At 37.8% G+C, this 24,860-nt stretch overlaps 2 protein-coding genes across 2 annotated transcripts; one reads left to right on the forward strand and one right to left on the reverse strand.

Moving 5' to 3' along the window:
* Positions 1 to 5,624: 5,624 nt before the first annotated feature.
* LOC128020218 (SWI/SNF-related matrix-associated actin-dependent regulator of chromatin subfamily A member 5) lies at positions 5,625 to 14,129 on the reverse strand. Its single transcript, XM_052607002.1, has 24 exons — positions 13,854 to 14,129; positions 12,454 to 12,576; positions 12,169 to 12,335; positions 11,636 to 11,736; positions 11,400 to 11,500; positions 11,007 to 11,186; positions 10,758 to 10,913; positions 10,545 to 10,676; positions 10,329 to 10,397; positions 10,116 to 10,225; positions 9,769 to 9,995; positions 9,553 to 9,674; positions 9,208 to 9,360; positions 8,893 to 9,025; positions 8,414 to 8,562; positions 8,176 to 8,295; positions 7,981 to 8,088; positions 7,777 to 7,890; positions 7,535 to 7,657; positions 7,210 to 7,342; positions 7,005 to 7,123; positions 6,360 to 6,572; positions 6,168 to 6,278; positions 5,625 to 6,055 (listed from the first exon to the last, which is right to left on the reverse strand). The coding sequence occupies exons 1-24, from the start codon at positions 13,932 to 13,934 to the stop codon at positions 5,990 to 5,992; spliced, it is 3,111 nt and encodes a 1,036-aa protein (XP_052462962.1). The 5' UTR covers positions 13,935 to 14,129; the 3' UTR covers positions 5,625 to 5,989.
* A 1,041-nt stretch (positions 14,130 to 15,170) lies between these two features.
* LOC128020229 (protein PAT1 homolog 1-like) lies at positions 15,171 to 24,444 on the forward strand. The gene is made up of 18 exons (XM_052607011.1): positions 15,171 to 15,328; positions 16,096 to 16,198; positions 17,979 to 18,379; positions 19,100 to 19,174; positions 19,268 to 19,468; positions 19,813 to 19,914; positions 20,078 to 20,161; positions 20,286 to 20,479; positions 20,564 to 20,714; positions 20,956 to 21,070; positions 21,257 to 21,354; positions 21,554 to 21,613; positions 22,086 to 22,231; positions 22,512 to 22,671; positions 22,786 to 22,911; positions 23,025 to 23,116; positions 23,273 to 23,422; positions 23,921 to 24,444. The coding sequence occupies exons 1-18, from the start codon at positions 15,314 to 15,316 to the stop codon at positions 23,940 to 23,942; spliced, it is 2,295 nt and encodes a 764-aa protein (XP_052462971.1). The 5' UTR covers positions 15,171 to 15,313; the 3' UTR covers positions 23,943 to 24,444.
* The last annotated feature ends 416 nt before the right edge of the window (positions 24,445 to 24,860 follow it).

Raw genomic sequence — 24,860 nt, forward strand, 5'->3', positions numbered from 1 at the left:
CACTTTTAAGTTTAATTCAGTGTGTTAGTTTCCATTTCTTTGTGCTATTTACTAGTAATTTCTGAGTTGTTTCTACAACATTTTTTTCAGTGCACACTTTATATCTTTTTCAACACTGAACACTTTTTTTCTGTAAACTCTGGGTTTATGTCCCATATTTGTGTGCAGATTATTAACGATGATTCGATTATGCCTAAACTTTCAATATTCGCTTTTAGCAGATTTACATCTTTAAACAAACATTTTCTCTTCCAGGAAAACAGAAAAAATCTGTGACATAAATACAACATTTGTTTTGGTTATTTACTAAACATGAATCACTAAATATGAATTAATAGATAAATATTTGTGTTTAATAAACATCATTGGATTCATATGATTGGTTAATGTTCTAGAACCGCACTGTTTTTCACTGTAAAACTCTGGCATTGTTATTTCCTAATAACAATTTATTTGCCTATTTTCCTAATGAAATAATTTAACTATAGTACATTATAGTATACAAAAGATATCATAACTAAAAGCTATGGTGTATGCATCTGCCATATCATCCAGAATAACATAATCAAAACATCAGTGAGTGCAGTTTTAAGAATACATGAGGAGGGTCTAATAAATGATTAAAAACAGGGAAAATGCAACGTGTAAGTAGTATGTAGGGCAAAATGTAAAGGAATATTAATGAGGTGGCATGCAAATATGGCCATCTATCTAGGCTGGGTGAACTAATTGAGGTTTATCTGATGTCTGTAGAGCAGTCCATCTCCAGAGACAGTCGTTTAAATGATCTTAGCCTTGGGTAAATCCCATGACACTTCCAGCCCATTAGCCAGGAGACATGCCAGTCATTAATTCACTGAAGGATAACAGGCACTCCTGAACATGGCCGTCTATAAGCCATTCACCTGTTTAAGATTAACATTACAATTTACTATGTTAAATGCATAATCTGACTGAGACAGGGCACATGCTGAATATATAAATGTTGCTCATGTATCTTTTCAGCTCAATGAGTAATGGTTGGAAAACATCCAACAACACTCCTCAGTCATGCAGTGAATTCATCATTCATCAAAATTTCCACTTTAAGTTATATTTGTCAGTCTATTCTCCTACAATCTCGCGTCATAGACTCACAGGCTCTTACAGATCATTCTGCTGCTCGGCACACAGTCTCTTTGTTAGATTTCTGTTCGATTTCACTCTGCCAAGACATACGCTGCCGGGTTTATAAAGAACAGTGTTACATAAGGCTGGTTTGCAGAAAGGCGTAAGGAATCCTGAATGCATCCTTTGAACATCTGTTATCATCAAAACCACTTGTAAAGGCAGTGGTAATGTTAAGCACCACACAAATGCCTGGGCCTCTGAGATTTGAGAGAACTGAAAAGATTAAATGAATCAGTGCCATGTCAACAATCGCTATACTGTCAGTTTATAGTCTAATATCAGTGCATGCAAAAAAAAAAAAAACATTAAATAATTCATTAAATAAATGGAAGTACAGCAGATATATCTATATGCTAGCATATGCCTAAAATTTCAATATGTACTTTGAGCAAATCTAGCGTTTAAAGGAGAAACACCAAAAAAAACTGCACTGCATGTTAAATAGTTATATGCATTTGTATTAAATATTCATACTTCATCAAATCATATTAAATATATTGCATGAAACAAATACAGTACAGTCTTATTAAACACATAAAATTGTGTGAAATAAATATTCGTATACCATAAATTCATATTAAATAGATGTATATTAAGTAAATATTCATATATATAGCTATATGAAATAAAAATATTCATATTAAAAAATAATTAGTATGAGCTAATCATATTACATACAATGATATTAAATGAATACATTCAAATACGTTTTTTTTTTTTTTTTTTGCTCGTGTGTGCACATACAGATTTTTTCTTGCTTTGTAAAGTGGTTACATGCACTAAAATGATAACTTAACATCAAAATCACATCATCTGAAGGCAGAGATGTTAGATCAAACATGATCAGTCGGCAAACACCAAAAGCTCAGCCCAAAACTGCTGCCATTAGAGCTCAACGGGTTCAACCTGCAACAGCAAAGCCCACATCAGAGGATCGTCTGAACACCTCAGGGCTTCAGCTCCTCGCCTCCAGCCAGACTGGGAGTTCAAATAGAGAGTGGCCAGAGAGGATGCCAGAGGCTCCACCAGGGGAGTAGAAAGGCTTTTTGCAGTTTGTTTTTAAAAGGCACAACTAAATGGACACAATGCTCCACAAAAGATTCAAGGACGCTGTTGGCAAATAAGCTTTTGAAGTGATGCACGCAACGGAGACGGTGCATTATTCACAAGCACTGGTGACTGTAAACAAGACAGCAAAGAGAAGAGGAAGAAATGTCTCAGCCAAGAATAGAAGAATTAGGGAAAAGAGTGCAAAATGAGGGAGAGAGTTAAAAAAACATAATTGACATAAACAGTGTTCACTAAAAATGGCTTGATTTTACCCCCTGACCCCATTACTGAAGCCCAGCAGAAAAATAATTCTGAAAAAGAAAACTAATGCCCTTTGCTAAGAAGACCAACTTAATTTTCCATGCCGGTCCAAAGCTCGTCCACCTAGAAATCAAAAACGGAGAGCAAATGGACGCTTGTGCTGGTGTGATAGTAAGGCATTTTAAAAATACATTAGTCCTTGAAGTTCCTGGCATCAGTCTTACACTCAGATATCCCAACAATATAAAAGACAGCAGAACACTTTCATTTTTTTATTACCACTGGTGTCTTTTCCCAAATTGTGAATCCCACTGGATATTACTCTGAGAGAAGCAGACCAATGGTCAGTGATACATTGCAGGGGTGTGTTTGTTCAATACGTCCTCTTTTTCCCATTCACCATGAGTTCTGTGCAGCATCTTTAACCTCATTCACATCCTCAATGAGGAGCGACTGAAGAGCTGCTGCTGGCTTTATTCAGCCATTCACCTCCAATACAGTGAGGGACAACGACGTCCCATGGCCTTATTCATCTCAACGGTCCAATCAATTCATTGCACTTGCAATTTGTGTGATTAACAGAGCTTGATAGAAAACCTTAGACATATGACATGATAATATAAAAACAGATATTTTTACATATTTATTTACCAAAATTACCACTTTAAACTGCTTCTGGCTGCAACATGCTGCAGGATTGGGTGCAAACACAAGCGATGCAAACTTCAACTTTAAAAACCTCAAAAGAATAAAGCCATACGGGACTAGAAAGGGTTTAGGGTAACTATTCTGCTTATTTTAAGAGCTGAAGCAGCTAATGTAAAATCAATCATGTTAGGGTATTTTAATTGTTACTTAAAAAGAGTTTTTTATTGCCAAGAGTACGCAGACGTTTGTATTGATAAAGCGAACAAACACAATAAAAACCTTATTACTCCTAAAAGATTAGCTTTCGCTACAAGATTATTCATGGGTGGAGAAGTTTAAGAGGTTATCATTTCTGCTTAATATAACAATGCTCTTAATTGGGAGCAGGCCATCTCCAGCAGATAAACCATTCTGCTGCAGTCTTTCCAGAGAAACAGGGCAACAGCGCCACCTTGTGCATCACACACATAATAAACCAATATATAGCATGTTAAACATATGCAACATAAACATAATTAATAAAATATAAATAAATAAATAATCCACATGGGTGCACTCACAGGTGTTGTATCCTGTTCAGAAAGTGCCTTAAACCGTCCTGGGACTTCCAAAGATAACACTAGTGCTGGCACCTGACAAAAACAGATTACATCAGGTGTCTTATTATATTAATAGATGCTTTAAGACAATGGATATAGCATGCAATGCTATGGCAGCTTTGAAGAATAATAATTACCAATAGGCTGTAGTTACATCACATTTGCTAGTCAGAGGCAGGTTTATTACAGCATTTGATTGAAAGTAAATTTTTAATATACCATGAATGAACCATCGATATGTTTAAATTAATTTATTAAATGCAATGTTCGTAAGATTCAATAACAAAATCTGAAAAATATCGACATGGAAATTTAAAAACATTGTAGTGAAATAATATAATTACACTTATATACTGTTTTATATGGTGATGTGTTTAGTTATTGTGTAGTTTAATCGGGTAGATAACATTAGACCACCAAACCCAATTTTACAAACTCAACAGGTGAAAATGTCTAAGGCTTGCATTTTAGAAACGCGTCATTTAAACTAAAACATATTCGATTAGGTCGAAGTACATTTAATTTCACAACAATTTTGTATAACATCTAGGTTTTAATATCTTTCTTTTTGGCGTTCAAAATCACCTCAGAAATCAGTAGCGCATGAACTAACTGCGCATGCGCGGTTTCTCTTGTCAAATCACTCAGATTTGAGTAACATTAATGTTAGTAAAAATTATGGGATCTTGTAAAACTGCTGCACAATGTATATCATTAACAGATAAGCAAGACACAAACGCAAAGGCAAGGCGAGGTTCGGCTCGCGATACTCCGTGTTTATTACTTTCTTTGGGGAAAAGTTGGAGAAATATATTGAGTTTTTTTTTTGTTGGAATGTTTTATTTGATTTAAACTAGCATCACTACAGTCTCTTACTGTGAATAAGCGCATGAAATGACTGATGAAGCAGTGGGCTGCTGTGCTGTACTGACAGTGATTAAGTGTCTGCATTACAGTGAGCTCTTCTATATTCATATTAACTGCAATGATTGTGACATCCACACAATGTTGTTGCTTGGGCTCAATCAGTCATACTGTCCAGCAAAAGAAAGATTAATACGCTTCTTCTAAAGCTCTGATAATCACTTTATTGTGACTGGTGCTGATTCTGATTATGGGAAATGTCAATGAAATGATTAATTTGTACTTTATAGAGAGGAATTATTCAAATTTCATAGAGAAAAAATACATGTACAGAAAATATGCAGCAGAAATAAGAGTATCAGTTAAATTCAGAAGGGAGTAATGTAATGCACAATGCAAATTACTTTGTTTATTTTTTTAAAGTGCTTTATAATAAGTCAATAACAGATAACACTGCTTAATGTGTAACTTGTGTTCACTTTAAATAACATGCATAAAAAGTGCAATACATTTTCTGTGTATAACATTTTTACCAAGATGTATTTAATAGAAGTAAGCAATTTTGGCCTATCTTAAAAAAAAAAAAATCTATTGCCATTTTTGAATTATTATTAGTGTAGTTGATTATATTTATGTAATATTGGTTTTGCACATAGCCTGTTTTAGCAGAAACATAACAGTTGTTTACACTAATTAAAGATTTCCTGTTCTTTGTAAATTACATTTCTAATTATATATTAAAATTATTAAAAGGTGTAATGTATTGATGTGATTATTGCAATTACATCATTATCTCAATATGTGGTAAACTAGTTTACGTTTGTTTTTAAAACTACAATGCGTTTGGAATATCCACTTCAGATGAATAATAGACGGCAAGAGTTTTTTTCTTTTTCTTGAGCATTTACAAAACATTATTTCCACCATTAACACTAAAGCTCTCTGTGTAGTTGCTGAAAATGTACACCAATACTACATTAGCATACAAGCTGCAGATATTACATTCATTTGGAAGAATCATACTGAGCAGTATTTATAAAAACAATATTTATTAGTCACGTTCCAATTGACTATTCAACTGAGGGGTACAGAGACAATACTGAAGATGCTAATAATGAGGGAAAGACGGCAAATCAAATTCATACAAGCAAATGGAATGTGGAACAAAAACAAAAGTAGGCATAAATACAAAGCACAACTGACAGCACAGCCGTAGCACATTATAAAACTAAAAGAGAGAGATCTAATTTACAACTCTACACCTTGTTAAAAAGGTCAAGCTACTTGGATGTGAGGTTCAGTGCTGCAAATCCATACAGTACATGAGTGGGACCCGTTACAAATAATGCAATAAATCGCTGTACTAAAGGTCCTCGCCAAGTAAAGTGTGACGCCCATCACAATTTGAGCTTCTTCTTGCGGCCACGTGCCTCTGAGCTCCCGTCCTGCTTGCGTTTCTGGGCCTACGGGGAAAGAGGGAGAAGTCATTAAAAAACTGCTCTACAGCTTCTGAGCTCACTCTACAATTTTCCTCTGTAATTTCTGTGATGAAGAATACGACGGGCACAAGCTCACCGAAGATGTGCGAGGGCCCCTCTTCTTCTTCTCCGCTTTCTCTCGCTCTTCCAGCTCCATGTTCTCACGTTCGATGAGCGTGATCAGTGTGTTACATCTCCTCTGAAGCTCCTGTGGTTACATAACAGTGTTAAGATATTTGGATACATGAATATTGCTCGTGACATTACAATCAATCCACATAAATCTCACCATGGCCGTACGGGACTTGAGGAACCAGTCGAAGCGGAACTGGGGAGAGTTGCGTATGCACTGGCGCAGCTCATCGTAAACGCTCTCCTTGTCGAAGCCCAGTTTGTGCAGCATGCAGATGAGAAATCGATCTTCCTCCTCGGTGTAGTTCTTCCCTTTGTTGGTGCCATATGAGATCCTGAGCTGATGGAACGGCGCCTTATAACGGCCAATCTGGAGAGAGAGAGAGAGAAAAAAAACGTCAACCCTCCGAATCAGTGTTGGTTTAGTATCATTTATATAATATTATAATTTGTAATATTTTGCATTTAAATAAATTTTGTTTTCATTTCAATCTTAGTGGAGTTTTAGTAATTTTGTCAGATGTTTATTTCAAGTAACATAACTTTTTTTTTTAGTTTTAGTTAACATCCTTGTTCTGAATTATAAATCCCAGTAACACTACTTTGGTGTCCTTTTTACACAATGTTATTTAAATAAAGAATAATTACATGCAACTAATCCTGCATCAAACCTTAATCCTAACCCTATAGTGAGTATGTGTTATTAATTAATATTATGCAGTCTTTATTACAATGTAACAAGGACTCCTTAAACAAAAAGAGTAATCTAAAGCTCTCACTGAGAAACAGAAGTGTGACTCACTTTAGAGTCCAGTGCTTTCTTGATGCTGATCCTCCTCTGGATTCGGGCCTCTCCTCTCTCGATCTGAGCCATGATCTTCTCAATGTCCTGCAGCTCATTGCAGCGCTCCCAGAACACAGCTGCACACAAGCATCGAACACATCTTAAATCATACACTTCCTGTGTACAGGTGAGCTGTGCGCTGGTGGACGGCGTATCCACATACCAGAATATTCCATGACCTCCTCCGGCGTTTTGCCCTCGACCTCACGGGCGATGTTCTCGATGTCGTCTCTTCCCCACTTCTCATTGGCCTTGATGAACTGATTGAAGTCACGCTTGGTCCAGATAGTAAAGCCCTGAGAACAGAAGACAAGCTGACATGAGCTGCTACACAAACAACACCTCATGGATTCTAGAAGGTGGAAACAGCACAATTCAGACTAAGAGAAGGAGTTTAATGTTATCACACGGAGATCAATGATACTTCAAGGTGTCCTGTAAACATGAGAAGATAAGGAAGTACCAGTGGGCTGGTGTGTAGGATTTACCTGTGAGAGGAGGTTCTCCTTCTCCTCCAGCTCTTCTTCATTAAGTGGTTCAGCTTCATCGATCTTGGCCTGTTCCTCTTTCTGCATTTGGGCCGAGTTGGGCAGATCGGGGTTTCTTGGCACCTGTTAGCGCAGTGACATCACGCATCATGAACTTTAGTAGGAATTAATGCTTCTGAAGAGTTTTGAACAGGAGTGTCAATTTTGTTGACGCCAACCTGAAGCTCAAAATATAGACACACCTTGTAGCCGATAGTCTTCCTGTAATACAGGATCTCTTTTTCCAGCAGCTCAAAGAGCCGAGGAGGGAAGAACTGGAAGTCTTGAACATTGGGCTGTTTGGGAGGACGGGGAGCCTGAGGGAACAGAAGAAAGGTCATTAAGACAGCTCTAGGGTTTCCAATTGAAACGCTGATTACGGTCAACAGCATTAGGGCTAATAATACCTTCGGTGCTTTGGGCTCGCTGACACGCAGGGCCTCTCTGAAGTAAGCATCCACAGCGTAGTTGGCCTTGCGCTCTCTCTTGGGTGGCTCAATCCAGTTAGTGATGACCTGAGGAGGAGGGGAGTTCAGGTTGGTTTGTCATTTTCAAACACAAACTAGAATGACAAGTACTTGTTGCGATCTGTAATGCATTACCTTTTTCTTTTCTCTGTAGTCTTCACCCTCAAAGTTGTACACGCTGTTCTCTGTGTCCATGGTGAAGTTCCTCAGCGAGCTTTCGCCAAGATTAGCCAACTTTTCCTTCATCTCCATGGTCTAAAGCAACCATTAGAAATGTTATAGAGAACATTTCTGTAAATGAGCTAAAAAAAAACTGGTCGCTTTTACAGTTTAGTTCAGCTTTGTGAAGTCATTTCTCTAGATCGGGTCCTACCTTCTTCTCTCCTCTCTCCAAGATGGCATCGATGTCTTCATCGGTGATCTCGCTCTCCTTAGAGGCGAACACATGAGTGGCACCATGACGAATGATGGACAACATCTCGTCTTTGCCCAGTTTACTTGTGTTTGGATCGACCAGCCTGCCTGTTGGGAGGAAACAGTATTAACTATAATAATACAGTCACGTGAATTTGAAAATTTATTAGAAAAAAGGAGTGACTAAATGTAATAAAATATTATAACTATATTTTATAGCAACTAATAATTATCAAATAATCATACACATACAATCACATGAATTGTAATTGAGATTTATTTTTTTTACAATTATTTTACAATTAATAGAGAGACAGACAGAGATAGATAATATATCTCTATATATATATATGATTATTAAAAAAAAAAAAAAAAAAAAAAAAAAAAAAAAAAAAGTATATTACTTGGAAGTAGATTCCTGTTTGTTTCACGTCTTACCTTGTTGAATGACAATGGAGTCTAAGCGGAGCTTCATTTCTGCACGTTCCACAATTCTTTCCTCCACTGTATTGTCTGTGATGAAACGGAAGACGCGCACCTGCTTCTTTTGACCAATCCTGTGGGCACGATCCTACACAAAGAAAATCCAATGAACATGAACATGAAATACCACTCAATTCCAGAGAACATCTGATGCTGCTTTGGAGAGAAGGACTTTTTAATCAATTCTGGCAAAAGGGAGAAAAGCTACACAAGTGTAAAAAATAAAGAAAACCTAAAATAGACTTCTAGGAAAAAAGTGTGCATAGTGACCATCGCCTGAAGATCCACTTGAGGATTCCAGTCCGAGTCGTAGATGATGACGACATCAGCAGTGGCCAGATTGATCCCAAGACCTCCTGCTCTGGTGCTCAACATGAACAGAAACTTCGAGCTATTGGGCTCGTTGAAGGCATTGATGGAGATCTGAGGAGAATGTTAAAGGCTTTATCAATCAATCTCATTCGTTTGTGTTTGTTACCGAGCTGTTCAGTCATGATTGAAGGCAAGATTATATGGCTGTCTGTAACTTGTTTGCAATAAGAAAGTCTTGTTTTTAAAACACTTATGCATGCAAACACACTATAGGTAGCATATCATGCGAAATCATCGTCATACCTGTCGCTCCTCATGAGGAGTCTGTCCATCCAGACGACAGTAACAATAGTTACGCCACATACAGTAATCCTCCAGAATGTCCAGCATCCTGGTCATCTGACTGAAGATCAGCACACGGGAACCTGCACCAATGAAGAGAGGGGCATGTTAAAAGCAACATGTCGAGACAATTTAACATTTTCCCCAGTGAAGTACATCTTGCAGTAAAGCGGTCACCTTGCTCTTTCAGCTTGGGCAACAGCTTGTCCAGGACCGCCATCTTTCCGCTGTTGACCACCAGGTGGAGGTCAGTGGTGTAGGGCGGGCCGGGCTCCGCTCCGTCGAACAAGTAAGGGTGGTTGCAGCACTTCCTGAGCTGCATCAGCACATTCAACAGACGCATTTTGTCCATCTTCCCAGCAGAGTTCAGGATGTCAATGTCTTTCATCAAAATCTTGGTGTACCTAAAGAAAAATAATAACAGCTCCTTATTTGTCTGTTGATTCTGGTACTTTGATGTATGCATCTAAAAAATTAAAATTAAATGCACAATAGAGATATGCATTAGTACAACTAATAATTACCATTCTCGCTGCATCTTGCTAAGGCCAATATACATCTTGGTTTCCTTTTTGGGGAGGAGAGACTTCTCCACATCAGCTTTGATACGTCTCAGCAGGAATGGACGGAGTACCTGTAACGTGTCATTATTTAATTTTAACAAACATTTTCATGAGATTCACCCACTGATTCATGCTATAGATGTCTAGATTGGATCCGAAGGAAAATGAACTCACGGTATGTAAACGCTCCACCAGTTTTGTGTCTCCCAGACAGTTATTGGTGTCAAACCAGGAATCAAAATCCTGCACAAAATGGAAAGGCAAAAGGCATTCATAACCGGTTCAGCAGCAAAAAGGGAATTTCAAAAGAAAGTTAATCGGCTCTTATGCCCATGACAACATGAGCATGTGCCAGTGTTCTTGCGGCAGTAAGCAAGACTGAAGTGGCACCTCTGAGGAGTTGAAGACGTCAGGCAGCAGGAAGTTCAGCAGCGCCCAAAGCTCATGGAGGTTGTTCTGTAGTGGGGTTCCCGTCAGCAGCAATCGATTCGTGGTCTTGAACTCTCGCACGATCTCTGAAAGCTGAGAGAACAAACTTTACTAGTTACATTTAGACTAGAGGAAACCAGCGACTGTTTGTGGAAGACCGATGCAACTGCAAACCTTTGATTTCTCATTCTTAATGCGGTGAGCCTCATCAATGACCAGGTATCTCCAGTTGAACTTTTTGAAGACGGCCCTCTCGATAATGAGCATCTCATAGGAGGTGACGCACACATCCCACTCTCCTGGCAGCAGTGTGTCACGAATAAAAGCCGTCTGCAACCAGAAGCAAGTTATTAGATGGGCATAAATTCATAAGTGTTCTTCAAGCACTAATTCACAATAAGATCAACGGAAAGCCCTTCTTACTCTTTCATTTCTGTCACCGATGAGGCAGACAGCACGTAGAGAGGGAACCCAACGCTTGAACTCGTTCATCCAGTTATACAGGGTGGATTTAGGCACCAGAACCATGTGTGGTCCAGGAATGTTTCTATAATGCTTCATGTAGCCCAGCAAAGAGATGGTCTGTAGAGTCTTACCAAGACCCTGATGGGACAAGAGAAGACAAGAAGTTTGAGACCTTTGTAATGGACGCAAGTCTAAAACATATCAACAGCCAGAATTTGGTTTTTAATTATGAATTATAGGGGTTTCCATAACTTTTACAGGCTCGGAATCAACAATTATATCCATCAAAACAATTATATTTCTATGCTTTTTACAAATAAAAGGACAAGGAAATGGTGAGTGGAGTCATACCATTTCGTCAGCAAGGATCCCGTTGATTCCGTTCTCATAGAGGGAAATGAGCCAGTTCAGTCCACGCACTTGGTAGTCTCTCAGTTTGCCGTTTTTCACATCTGTTAATAAATGTTCATTGGCAACAATAAGCTTTCATTGAAATTACCAAGAGGCCATTGACCTGATTTCACATAAAAACACTGTTCTAGGTGTTTATTACAGAGATTAAGTGTTTTAATGCGTGTATAACTCACAGGAAGGTGAATCGTCAAAACGTGTGCAAACGCTGGTGGCCTTGCTGCTCTCACTCAGCAGCTCCTCATCCTCCTCCTGCTCTGTCCGACGGTGGCGGTTACTTCAAAACAAGGCACAGCGAATCAGCAGGGAGTGATTATCTGATAGACACGTCACTAACACAAGGAGCAGACACTACTGGGGGTATGACTGAACCAATAATAAATGCAATATTTATGACTGATGGAGGAAAAACCCTAATGGAAAAACTATTTGTATCATATGAAGCATTATAGAAATTAAGGTGACTTGACTAAGCCGTATCGCGATTCTACTTTTATTTTGATTAAGCATGCAGCTCTAGTAACTGAACCATGGCTACACGCAGTTAAAATCGATAGAGAAGTGTTTTCTCTAGTAAAATTCCCACTGATTTTTAAAAACATACATTTGTTTATCGGTGGTTTCACCAGCAGTACAATTTTTATGCAGAAAACAAATGGGAAAAATGGTTGTGAAAACAATTCTGCTAGAATAGTTTGTGCAAACTCACTCTCCAGCAGAGAGCAGGTTCTGCTTCTCGTCTTTCTTAATGCGAGGACGGCCAGGCTTCATCTTCAGAGGAGAAGTTGGGGTCTTCTGGGCAGCTGGTTGGATGAAATGAGCAAACAATTCGGTCTGCTTCAGGAGGTACTCGAATCTGTTGGTCCGATCTGTTTTCTGTTGAAACAAAGCAGTAGAAGTCAATGTCAAATCTAATTATGGGTCAACATTCTTGCAAACTGTAATATTTATAACTCAAGTAACTTTGATTGTTATGGAAGGCTAAACGCATTACCACTTTTTCTTCATATCCACCCGGCTGGTCCTTGTCCTTCGCCGAGGGAGGTGATGACGACTGCGCTTCACTATCCATTGCGGTATCTGAAGCTTCATCGTTACCATTTTCTGAGCCATCATCCTTAAAGAGAAACAATGATGTAATTTAAGCTTGAACTGCAGAAAGAAACAAAATATATATACATATATATGCACAAAAAAGGCAAGACTGATGGACTGTGTTTTGTCTTGTTTTGATATTTCCTATGAAACAGGAAGTTTGTAAAAAACTGAAGTAGTGACAGATCATTTCTTCTGTATTGTGATGCACACCTAATCAAGTTATGACATTTCGATTGAGAAAAAATGTGGTCAAACTAAAAAATATCTAAAATAATACATGGCTGAATCATTCACAGTAAGATCTATAACTTGTTTAAAAAATAGGTTCAAGTTTAATTGCACGCAAACTTTAAAGGAAAGGAATATTTTCCCTCAAGATGCATTTGATTGGACAATACTTTGCATACGCCCACGAGGGCTCGATTACGTCATGGACTTTTTAAGTCTGTTTCCTAAAAAATAAAAACACATTTTAAATGCCTACATTTGCTATTTGTCCATTTTACCAATTACACGAGCATGCAAATGACATCAGAATAGGACACAGGTTTGGTAACAAAATATGAAGGCTTTATCATGGAAGGACTGTTCTTTGACGACCGTTACAATAGACATTAGATCTGAACTTCACTTTAAAACAAATATTAGTTCAGTATAAGAATGCAGTTACTAAAAGCAGCACACATACTTAAAAATACGCCTAAACGACAACCTAATAAGCATTAAGGACACTTTTGTGGCGGCGGCGGGTTCAACTTCAGACTCGCGCCACAGGAACGTCACATGAATGAAACCCCACACTACAGAACTTTTATTTTGTATTACATCCACAATAAGAAGAGTCCAAATGTTTAACTGGAGTTCAAGACAAAGATACCTGTCTGGTCAAAATGTAGTGTGAAAATGAAGCGTGGTTAATTTAAAGTAACTTTACCGTTCTTAAAGTAACAAAATATCAACACCATCGATTGTCATATTAAGTTTATTCAGACGACAACAATATATAAAACTGGCCATCTCTCTAACCCCATCCCTAAATATGCCAATTTACCAGTGTAAAAAGTGATCAAAATGTTGTTGTGAGTGTGAAAATGGACGCTGATCTGCTCATCACCTAACGTTATTCATCTGAGCCGGAACAATAACGTTAACGTTCATGCTAACAAAAACTTTTTCAGAGACGCGCTCGGATGGTTTATCGGCGCTTTGTTTCCATCACCATCAGTCCGTGTTTTAAAGTCCCAGGTGAGCTGGAATGTAATTATTAGTTAGATATGATGGTAAAGGCGCGCTCACCTCTGCCGGAGCAGCCGAGTGGAGCTGGCTCGGCTCTTCCCGCGGCTGCTGCTGCTCCACGCTGCTTTCTGTTTGGGACATGATGGGCTGGCTAATTCCGTTATTTCGCTATGGATACAAGTAAATCCGTTTAAAATAGGTACGAAAAGCCGAAAAAGTATATAGGTTTGATTGGGAAGTTGCAAAATATTGCCCAAATAGAGCAAGCACACCACGCGTCATTCACGGCCCCCGGCTTTTCTGTTGACACTGTTCCCGCAAAACGGGCCCGGACACAGACTATCGCGAGATTTCAGCCGTTTGTGACGTCATGCGTACAGTAAAAGGGAAATGCAAACCAATATGCGCTGTTTTGGTATAATTTCTATCCGATAATTATTTTATGTTATGAGGGAAGTGTATATTTTGTTGTTGTTGTGTAATCTATTTTCTTATTATTTTTTTTAATCTTTTTTCTTATTTACTTATTTTTCTACTTTATTTTTTATTTTTAATTGCTGTATATTCTTTGGTCATCCTTGAACCCCTGACTCTCCATTTGTTTTTTGTTTTTCAGTTTGTAATGTATTAAACACCCCTTTTTTCTTTTATTTTGTTGTCATTGTCTATCATTTTTATTTGTTGATATTTGTATGAGCATTAATAAAAAAGACTTACGTTCTTTTCAAACGTACGTTCGTACGTCATACGTTTTCAAAGATTTATTATTTATTTACATTAATTTTATTGTTGTTTTATTTTCTTAAAGCTGTTGGTATGTATTTGAATTCTTTAAAAAAAACTCTCAAAATTAACTAGCTTGTAAAAGATTTTAGTTAATTTAATATATTTTATATAGTGTACTAATCATCTTATAATTATATTGTTTATAATATTTGTCTTTATTTAGGTAAATGTTGTCAGTGCTGTTAATGTTGTTGCCATATATCTTTAGAGATCGTACATTTAAACAACAACAACAACTATTTATCAAAATTTCATTGGGATGATTCTATTTTGACTTTTGACACAAATCGTTGTAGTTGCTAAAATAAAGTTTGTGACAACTTTCCCTGATCTCCTATTTACCATGGTATTAAATAATAACCTCATTCATATACCACAGTATTAATATTTTGATGTAAGTTTGATAATACCATTATGCTTTTCATTTTCTTAATTTTATTCGGACATCGTAACAGCTGTGTTATATTTTCTAGTCAAGAAACCCATTGGAATTCCTTTCCTGCCATAATTTGTAATCGATTTACTGCATCACATTTTTTAATATATATATCTTTTAACAGGATTCCAAAATACGTGATCAGAAAGTTGGATCTTTCATGACACATAAACGGCAATATTATTCACTTCTTTGATGTTTAAGCGCGCGCGCGCGCGCGCGGAATGACGTTGTGTTGAGCGCGCGCGGCGTCTCGCGCAGCAGAAACAAACGAACGAGATCATTTTTTAACAGACACATGTTCCATTTTCAGGTAAATGGTTTCTTTTTTACGTAGTACACGTCAGATTTGCTCTTTTTAAAGAAAAGTAATTAGAAAAGTGCTATTTAGAAGATTTGTACTCAGATTTTGATGGATATTTGTCGCTTTGTTTTTCGACCCTAACGTTACCTACAGCGAGCTAAAATTGTTTGTAAGGCCTAACCGTCAGTTCCTTCTGTTCCTGATATTGAACAAGACGTACAAGCTTCGTGAAATTTATAATAGCCAGCTGTTCATAGCAAATACCTGATGTTTTGCTTTGAGTGTGGCCCAGATGTGTGATATTAAACATTTGGTCTTGTTAGCATGTTAGCGAGGCCGTGCTAGTAACGTTACGTCAACTAACCGGGCAATGCAACGTTAACGCACTGCGATCACTTTCAGTTTCCAAGCAGTTTTAATAGATCTCTTCACTCTAAGAATGATGTTTTCGGAGCATAGATGTTTTTTTTTTCTTTATTTATTTTTATTTATTTATTTGCATGTTTTTGCAGCTTTCTAGAACATAAGATGTTACTGCGGTTTGCTTCCTTAGTATTGGTAAAAGTTTCTAATAAGTTATTCATCTTTTTAGTTGATGAAGGTCCTGGATGATTAACACTGATCATGTTAGTCTTTGGTAACAGAAGCACAGTATGTGGCTGCAGCAGCATCTTTCCTTAAGACCAGAGGTCTATGTTTTCCACCTCCATAGAGCCCTTTTTTTATTGCATATTGCAAATGTATATATTTAGTCTGGCTTCTGTGTTGTTTTACAGTCTTTTGACGATGACTGCACCCTGGAGGAGGAGGAAGGGTTGGTAGAGGAAGAAGATGAAATTGACCAGTTCAATGATGACACTTTCGGTGCGGGTGCAATCGGTAAGTTTTCTGACAATCCTGGAATTATGAATTTACTCTACAAAGCTTACAGTATCATATTTGAGACATAGACTTCTAATGCCTCTAAATTACCAATATAATTAAAACCATTGAAAATAACTCTTGGTACACCATCCTAGCCTTTAGATCACTGATTGATAGTTTGTGCTTTTTTTGTTTAGCATGTTAAAGGCATTTTAGTGTAATTTTAAAAACATCCACCTTCATGTTGTTGTTTGTTGTTTTTTTATTTTATTTAGAAAAATAATGTTAAAATGTCAGGTTTATTAAGGAAGGTTTATTTGTCCTTCTTTCAATCTTCATGCATTGCATTTTATGTTTTGCCTCCGATAATAAAAACTTCACAAAACTAAGTACTTAAAAATCATTTTACTAAGACATATCACTGGGAAAAATAGTATGAAAACTGATATTTATTTGCATTTTATCTATATAAGATCTCACTAATCAAAACTTTGTTACTTTTTGGTATAAGTGTCAGTAACTGCGCCAAATTGCATATTTTTGCTCACTTTGGGCCTTTTTGAGCTCTATACTCTCACTGTATCGTAGTATATGAGCCATAAAAGCTTGGTGTATCAGATATGATAGAAAACATAAAACATATGCAAACATTAGGTATGTGTTTTGTCTAAAGGTTACATTTTCAATAATTAGATTTTTTTTTTTTACAATTATTTTATTGTACCACATCTAAGTTACACTGGCATTAGGCTTGTGTATCACCAGCAAAGTCATGATACAATACGTATCACGATACAGGACTGCACAGGGATGGCTCCATGTTTTAATAGCAAACGATGTGCAAGTCCAGCGTTGACTTGGGCCTTGTTTATAAAACATTCATCACTCAAATGACCAGAACACAAAGGCACTTGCTACACTCCGTCGCTGCCCCGGAAATACAAATTGCATCCACTGTTCATGTAACACTAGGTTCTTTGGAAAGGTGTACACTGTAAACTCTCCCTCACATCCAAAAATGCACTTATTTGGAGGCATTCTCGAACAAATCCTATGCAGCGCTGTCGACGATTTTGAAGCACGTTGATGTGTGCGGTCTCACTCTCCTCTTTAAGAGTTCCGTTCTCATCTACGTCATTAGATCCACAATCGAAAAAAAAACAGCCGAAACTTGTACCAACCCGTACACTGCCCTGCATATTTTTATAAACTATACATTGCTTAATTGCTCAAGAGCTACATTATCTTTCTCAACAAGGAGCTGGTAACATCATTGTTAAGGAATTAAAGCCACAGCTCCACTGTTAATAGAGAAATGCGACAAAACGGAGGTAATTATTATGTGCAAAGCCTCTCTCCTCTCTTTCTCTCTCTCTAACGGGTGTTTGCAGAAAGCAAGCCTGCACAGGGTTGCCAGATTGACAAAGATAAGTAACACACTTAACAGATATTTAACGGGTATTGCACAATGTTTCAGGGATAACATCTTTTTATATAAGGCAACCCCGGTTTTGTTCCTGTGCCGTCAGATTCAACCTTGTTGTAGCCTATATATATATTAAGCTCTATTCATTTTAGAAACCTTGCACTTTTCTACTATATTTTAAACCATATTCTCGTATTCAAATTAAGCACTGTCCACTGCTGTGCACGAGCCACAGTATCGATACAGGGTCAGCTGTATCGATTTTAGTATCGTCAAATCTGTGATGATACATCGTCATATCGATATTTTAAACACAGCCCTAATTGGCCTATCAGATTGTAACATCACATTGTGTTTTTTCCTCTCTAGATGATGATTGGCAGGAGCAGCATGCCCGCCTCGCAGAGCTTGATGAGCTGGTACGAGACGAGGTGCATGGAGAAGGTGACCCCTCCTCTGTTGATCTCCCTCTCAGTGGCAGCGATGCCCAATCATCGGCCCCTCTTCCACCCTCCTCTTCCTCCCGGCTCTACCCTAGCATAGATGAACGGGGTGGTGGTGACCTTGCGGAGTCACTGACTCACCTCATCTTGGGCTCGGATCCTGCTATTGCTGGAGTGGGTGCCGCCAGCTCAGACAGATCTCTACGTCCTCTGATGCTGTCCGGTCAGACTCCTCAGCCCTCGGGATTAGCTGGACAGTCGTCTCTGCTGCTGAACTACCAACAACAGCAGCGTGTCCTGCATAGAGGGCCGGCTCCTCTGTCACAGGTTTGTGTGATAGTATCACCATAAAATAAAGCTGTTATTGATATGAATTAGTTTGCAAATCTGTTTAAGAGCAGGAAAATCATCAAGGTGTGTATTGCAGCAGTTAACTTTAACAAACAGGTATTTTAAGGGTGTGGCAATATGCTACATGTTTGCCACGTGTAAAATAGGGCTGCACAGTTAATAGAAATAAAGCCAATACACTAATTATTGCATTGCAAAGACTTTTATTTTAATTCAGTATATTTGCTATATATTTAATAGTATAGCACACTTTGTGCTTTTACGTGAGCAATTTATAATCTGGTGTTTTAAACGTTTTCTTAAATACCTTTTTGAAATATATATTTTTTAAAATTAAAATTACAGTAGTAATATTTCTCATTTTAATATTTTTATTTATTAATAATTGTTACATTTCTCAACTTGATTATAATTGTTAATCAAATTGAGAGATTAACATCTCTAGATTATAAATTGTAATGTTTTTTTAATGTAATTTAATTTGCAGGTTCCAATTGTGTTTTCTTACATTGTTTTTATGTTTAGTCTGCCTTAAATGCAGGTGGATAAAATAGCATTTAAACATATGTAGGAGCCTTCAGGTTAAATTAGCAGCATGCTTAGGTTTATTTTATGATGTGTCAAAGAAAACCATGCAAATTTGTCACTGTGATATTTAAATATTCATTATAAATTACCAATATTTCCTCCCCATAGATAAATTCTCACAGTATTTGGGAGAACAGTATGGGCTTCAGTCCTGTTAGTTCTGGACTACTCGCTCAAAAAGAGGTAAAGCACATGTATATACTAAAAAAAGCTTCCTTGAGTTTGCTTGATTGTCTTTCTGTGCTGTTCTTCTAAATGTCTTCATTCACTACTCAGGACAAAACACTTATGTCCATTATCAAAGAGGTTGGGCTTCCGAATCGACCTCCCGCACTGAGCAGAGAAGAAGGGCGAGATTTGTCTGAAAGGGTTCCACCTCCTCGCTCCAGCTCACCTGTGATTGGAAGTCCACCTGTAAGAGCTGTACCTATTGGAACACCTCCAAAACAGCCCATGAGTCATGTCCACAATCAGCAGGTAAGATGACATCGCCATTAAAAAAATGTTGAATTATTAATACAAAAAATAATGGTTTTGATTTGATTGCATTTTAAAATGTATTCAAATCATAAGTAGTTTATTTTTAAATAAGTCTTTTTATCAGTCAGAGGAACTATCATTTTTTAAATGAAACAACAGTTCCATTAGCTAAAAATGTATGCATTAAAATTGTTTAAAAGTGCACAAGAACATGTACTTTTTTCTTCTTAATTTAACCAACGAATTTGTATATGTATGCATTTAAAATTTATGGGTGTTGCAATGATTTACAGTGAATTAAAGTGGTTCACTTACTGCATGTTTTTATTTAATTTCTTCAGAATAATCACCCTTCAGCCATTCATGTGAGAGCCTCTATGCCAATGCGCTATCCACCTCCCTTCCCTGATCGTCTGTCCCCCAACAACCTCCGGAGCATCGCTGTAAGTCCCAGATCACTTCAGAATAACTCAATTCCAGCAGCTTGATGGTGGTGCTGTAATACATTGCAAAGCTGTTAACTCTTTTCCAGAGTTTGATGCCTATTTAAGGGCTCTCTTTAGGGGACATGTGGTTTCATATCCATTTTGATATCTGTCCACTCAGAGCTCACAGTTGACCCATCCTCCGTTCCCTGGTGTTGGTCCTGTTCTGTCTCAGATACAGAGAGCCCAACTTCTCAACTCTCAGGTAAGCTAATGAGACCGTCACTGTAAACACCATTTAGTAAGAGTAATACTACAGTTTCCATGTTCAAAACATAAACATGGCAAACTTTCTTTTTATCTCGTGCTACGCTCTTCATGTTGGTCAGTTCCAACGTGGTCCAGCTCCCCCATTATTTCAGGGAGGTGTCGGGGGTTTCAGGCCGTTCTTTGGGCAGTCCGGCCCTAGGTTGGGTCCCCACGGACCACCTCTCGGACACGCACCCATCCGGCACAACACCACCCACCTCCACCCACAGCACCGCAGGATGCTCAACCAGAGGATGCAGAACAGAGGCATGGGGTGGGTACCATCAGTCCTCTCCCTGGATGAAGCACCACTTTGAAAGGCCTCATGTAAATGTTTCTGTGTCTCTCTTACACTCAGTGATCATGTCAGCGGGAGAGGTGTTGGAGACAGGAGAAACAGAGATCCTTACAGCAATCTCATGACACAAAGAGAGAAGGAATGGGTAGCAAGAATCCAAATGATGCAGCTGCAAAGCACTGATCCATATCTGGATGACTACTATTACCAGGTAATCACACTTTTACCTGTATTTACCCAAGACTGACACATCATTTCAAATGAAAACCTTTGCTTAAATTCTTCAAAGCTTGTTAAACTGTTTTAAACAATCAGACAAGGCTTGAGAAATCAATGTTTATCGATAATCTTTAAAGTTTAGTTATTTTCTTTTTATTTTTTTGAGAAACATCATTGTAAAATGTTGTGGAGATATTGCTGGTTTATAGTGCTTATCTATTCTTATTTTGCAGAATTATTATGAGAAGATGGAGAAGCGTCAGGAGCGGGACCGAGACACCAGGAAGGAGCACACCACCAAACTCATCACTCCTCAGGTGGCTAAACTGGAGCACACCTATCGGCCAGGTAAAAAAAAAACAAGACATGGCAAAGTGGCCTTTATTAACAAATGTATGTCTTAGTGTTCTGTAAGCAGGGTCCAAAATTCATATTTAATTGATTTAATAAAATTAATATTTTATTTTGCACATTTCTGTCAGGTCATGATCCGTTCTAATGATGTGATACTCTGTGATTGTGTTTGTGTCACAGTGCAGTTTGCCGGCTCATTAGGAAAACTCACTGTCTCCAGTGTGAACAATCCAAGGAAAATGATTGATGCTGTGGTGACCACTCGCACTGATGATGAGGTCAGCACTCTTTCCCCTCACCCCTTTTACATAAAACCACTTATGAGGCATTTTTTGGTTACTTATGACTGGACCCCAAAATAAAAAAACTGTCTGGCCCTGGTAATGCATTTTTCTTCTTGAATACAGGATTTATCCAAAAGGTGCATGCTATTATTGTAGGGTTTCTTTGTACAAATGTTATTTTGTAATTTTTCAGGAAAAAAGAGAAAAGCAAGTGTGGAATAAAAGACGGCAAATCCTTTACACTGTGGAGAAGGTAAGAGTGGAGAAAGTTTTAATATTTTTTTTTATATCCATACTGTTTTTATTCTGATTCAGGTGATTAATATTAAAAAAGTTAAAAAAAAAAAGACCACATTATTATTATTATTATTATTATTATTATTAATCCTAATTCAGGGCTCAATGCTAAGATTTTGTCAATTTTCACTAGCCACAAATAAGTAAAAAAATTGTGCTGTTTTCATAGTTTTTGTCCTATGTAACCTTATATTCTAATTAATAGGGTTATGATACAAACATTTTAGATTCCAGTGAAATTTCACAATTCTCAATAATTTGATACCACAGGGATTAACTATTAGCCTTACCAACATAACAAATTATCTTTCGCATCTTCTTGTGCTTGAATGGTTTAAAATACTTGAATGTTTACATGGTAAGACTGAGAAATGTTTAAATGGACAACAAATAATAATACAATATAACCTGTATTTTTTATGATGCAGATGTACAGTCTATTATTAGAAGTGCAAGACTTTGAGAAGAAGTTCTTGCAGACCCCTGAGCACCAAAGAGATGCCCTGCTAGAACAGCATAAAGCCCACACGGTGCAGCTCTACAACTCCCTCCGAGAAAAAGAGTGGGACGACCGGTGAGTGCGACAGGAAGAGCCACATGAGTACAGGCCTGTTTGATCACAGTGGCCCTCAGATGGGTGTCCAAGTCCTGGATCTTTAGACTGAAATTCAGGACTTCTCCGCTATTTTTGAATGAGCAAAAAGCAAAACATAAAGCAATGTCTACCTAGTTGAGAAATAGTTTTATGATCATATTTTTTAATAAACATGCTGTAGTCAAGAGCTGTGTGAAATCGCTGATATTAACAACTGAAGGTTTGTGATTGTAATGACCTACTTTCCTTCCTTCTGCAGAGTGAGCGATGAGCAGTGCTTGATGATCATGTCTGTGCGAAAGGGGAAACGCCTCATCTCCAGACTCCTCCCCTTCCTGCCACAGCCCCAGGCTGCTGCCGTTGTCATGGGAATAGCCAGGAACCTTCCAGCCCTGGCCAAGAAAGACAAACAAGACCAGGTACGATCAGAGACGAGTGTGTCTTTGTGAATAAGATGTGGAAAGTTCTATAGGTTATGATTAGCACTAGGAAGAGGAGTCTGTCTTCTCATTTGCATGCTCTCTCTCTCATAGGTGCTGTGTTGGCTGGTAAAGCCAGTGACGGCAGTAATCCAGTGCTTGTCGAGTACCTCCCTCACCGATCTCCTCCAGGAGCTGCAGGGCAGGGAAGGACAGCTACCCCTTGTGCTGCAAAATAAGGTATCCCTGTCAATTTGTTTCATTTTTTTTTTTTGAATGATGGCACTGACATGCTGTCTTTTTGTTGAACCAAGCAATGAAATTTCAGTAGCATGTGTTGTTGTGTTTGTCAGTTTGGAGTGACGTTGCTCTATCTGATTCTGAGTGAAGGAGAGAGGATGCAGAGCTCCGATCCCAACTGTCAGCTCATGGATGATAACCGCTGGTGAGCATCTGTCAGTGTTTTATTACCCGTTTCCACTGCATGCATGCTAGGTATTACACAGGTTTTCATGTGTGAAAGTGGCTAGTGTTGCAGTATTTCATCATGATTCGATTTTTTTTCCTGTTCTTCTTCCCAATCTTTTCTTTCTGTTTCCAGGACTGAATTGGTGTTCTCTGTGACGCGGGAGCTCTTGAAGGTCCCGTCCTCTGCACTCTCGTCACCGCTGTTCACTCCCCCAAACCTAGTGTCACTGTTCTCTCGATATGTGGACCGGCAGAGACTCGAGCTCTTGCAGGAGAAGCTACAGTGAGTTTGTCCACTGAAATACACACAAGCTCAAGATTTGAAGTGGATTTAAGACACTGAGACTGATCCATATTTAAAAAATTTAAGATGTATTTATCTGTGTATATTTGTGATTCCTGTTCTTTTTGGTTTAAATATACTGAGATTAATGGAAATCACACACACACACAAAAAATAAGTAAAAAAAAAAAAACATATATGTATTTTTTTTTAAATTGTTATAACATAATTTATACATGTATATGCAAAAATTGCTGGTGGCATTTTTAGACATTACATTTATTTATAAATTAAATATATGCATGCATGAGCTTTTGATTGAAGTAAGATTTTTGCAAATATAAAACGAATACTCCATATCATTGTCCTAAAAGACATAATGTTTTATAATGTTTGGTTTTGTGTTCAGTGTTAGATGTGATCAGATGAAGGAAAAAAGGAATGGATCAGGTCATTTAGGCCTTTCATTTAGATTGACTTGTTTTTGTTGTTTTTCAGGATCACAGCCCTGACCAGGTAGAAGTGACTTCAGACGTGGCTGTTGTTGAGAGACTGACTGTTAATGTATTTGTGAATGAGCAGATTTGTGTGATTTGTTGGAGGGTATGGCCAGGTCACTTTTCCTTCGTTGTTATAAGTCACAATAGGTAAGAATAATGTTTAAATGGTAATAAACTGTTGTCCACAGGTTTGTCAATAAAGGCGATCAGGTTTATGTATTTTAGCTTCCATTAGGGTGAGCTCTGAACAGAAAGGGACCGCAGCGTGTGGCTGTGAAATGGCTCAATCATGACAAACATTCGACCTTATTTATAGACGCACAGATTTGAGGATAATTGTGCTGTACATTAATATCTTAATTTTTCCCATACACTGCAGCTTGATGTATGTTTGCAAAAGAGTGACTGTGCAAGTGTGTCTGTGAGTTTAAATGAAAGTTTAAACAAAGGTATTCTTCATTTTTAAATATCTTGACTTGATGGCTGTGATAAACACGAAATTAAAACTTTCTATTATACAAAGATTGGTGTCTTAGTGGAGTTTCCTATACATCTGGAAAACCTTTATAAAAGTTGTATTTTTTCCTCCCAAATTCTCATTTTACTATATTATATGCAATGGTGATTCCCATTACAGTAAAAATAACTTTTTACTGTATAATGTTTACATTTCCCTTATGCAAATATATCTCTGAGAAGTGACAAGTATTAAGAATCCACATCATAATAAACAAAAATGACAATCTTATTCAACATATATTTTTCCCCCTTGTAGTGCGTTATAAAATCTCACGCTCTCTGTGAGTTAGTCTTCTCCTTCTCTGTCCCTGTCTTTTATTCCACACACGTGTTCATATGTATATGTCTCAGGAGTTGAGTGATGATGGTGGTTGGGCTCTGCGTGCTCAAGGTTGAGTTCAGTCCGGTTGGAGGAAGAA

Source organism: Carassius gibelio, chromosome A1, assembly GCF_023724105.1.
Source record: "Carassius gibelio isolate Cgi1373 ecotype wild population from Czech Republic chromosome A1, carGib1.2-hapl.c, whole genome shotgun sequence".
Taxonomy (NCBI): domain Eukaryota; kingdom Metazoa; phylum Chordata; class Actinopteri; order Cypriniformes; family Cyprinidae; genus Carassius; species Carassius gibelio.

What these genes read in the sequence shown, in the direction of transcription:
- LOC128020218 (XM_052607002.1), bottom strand. Translation starts at nt 13,934, where the DNA reads ATGTCCCAAACAGAAAGCAGCGTGGAGCAGCAGCAGCCGCGGGAAGAG. An exon ending in TGGTGGAGCGTTTACATACC is followed by an intron (nt 10,226 to 10,328) that starts GTGAGTTCATTT and finishes GACACGTTACAG; the next exon opens with GTACTCCGTCCATTCCTGCT. An exon ending in AAGTGGATCTTCAGGCGATG is followed by an intron (nt 9,026 to 9,207) that starts GTCACTATGCAC and finishes TTCTTTGTGTAG; the next exon opens with GATCGTGCCCACAGGATTGG.
- LOC128020229 (XM_052607011.1), top strand. An exon ending in ATGCAGAACAGAGGCATGGG is followed by an intron (nt 20,480 to 20,563) that starts GTGGGTACCATC and finishes TCTTACACTCAG; the next exon opens with TGATCATGTCAGCGGGAGAG. An exon ending in GAAAAAGAGTGGGACGACCG is followed by an intron (nt 22,232 to 22,511) that starts GTGAGTGCGACA and finishes TTCCTTCTGCAG; the next exon opens with AGTGAGCGATGAGCAGTGCT.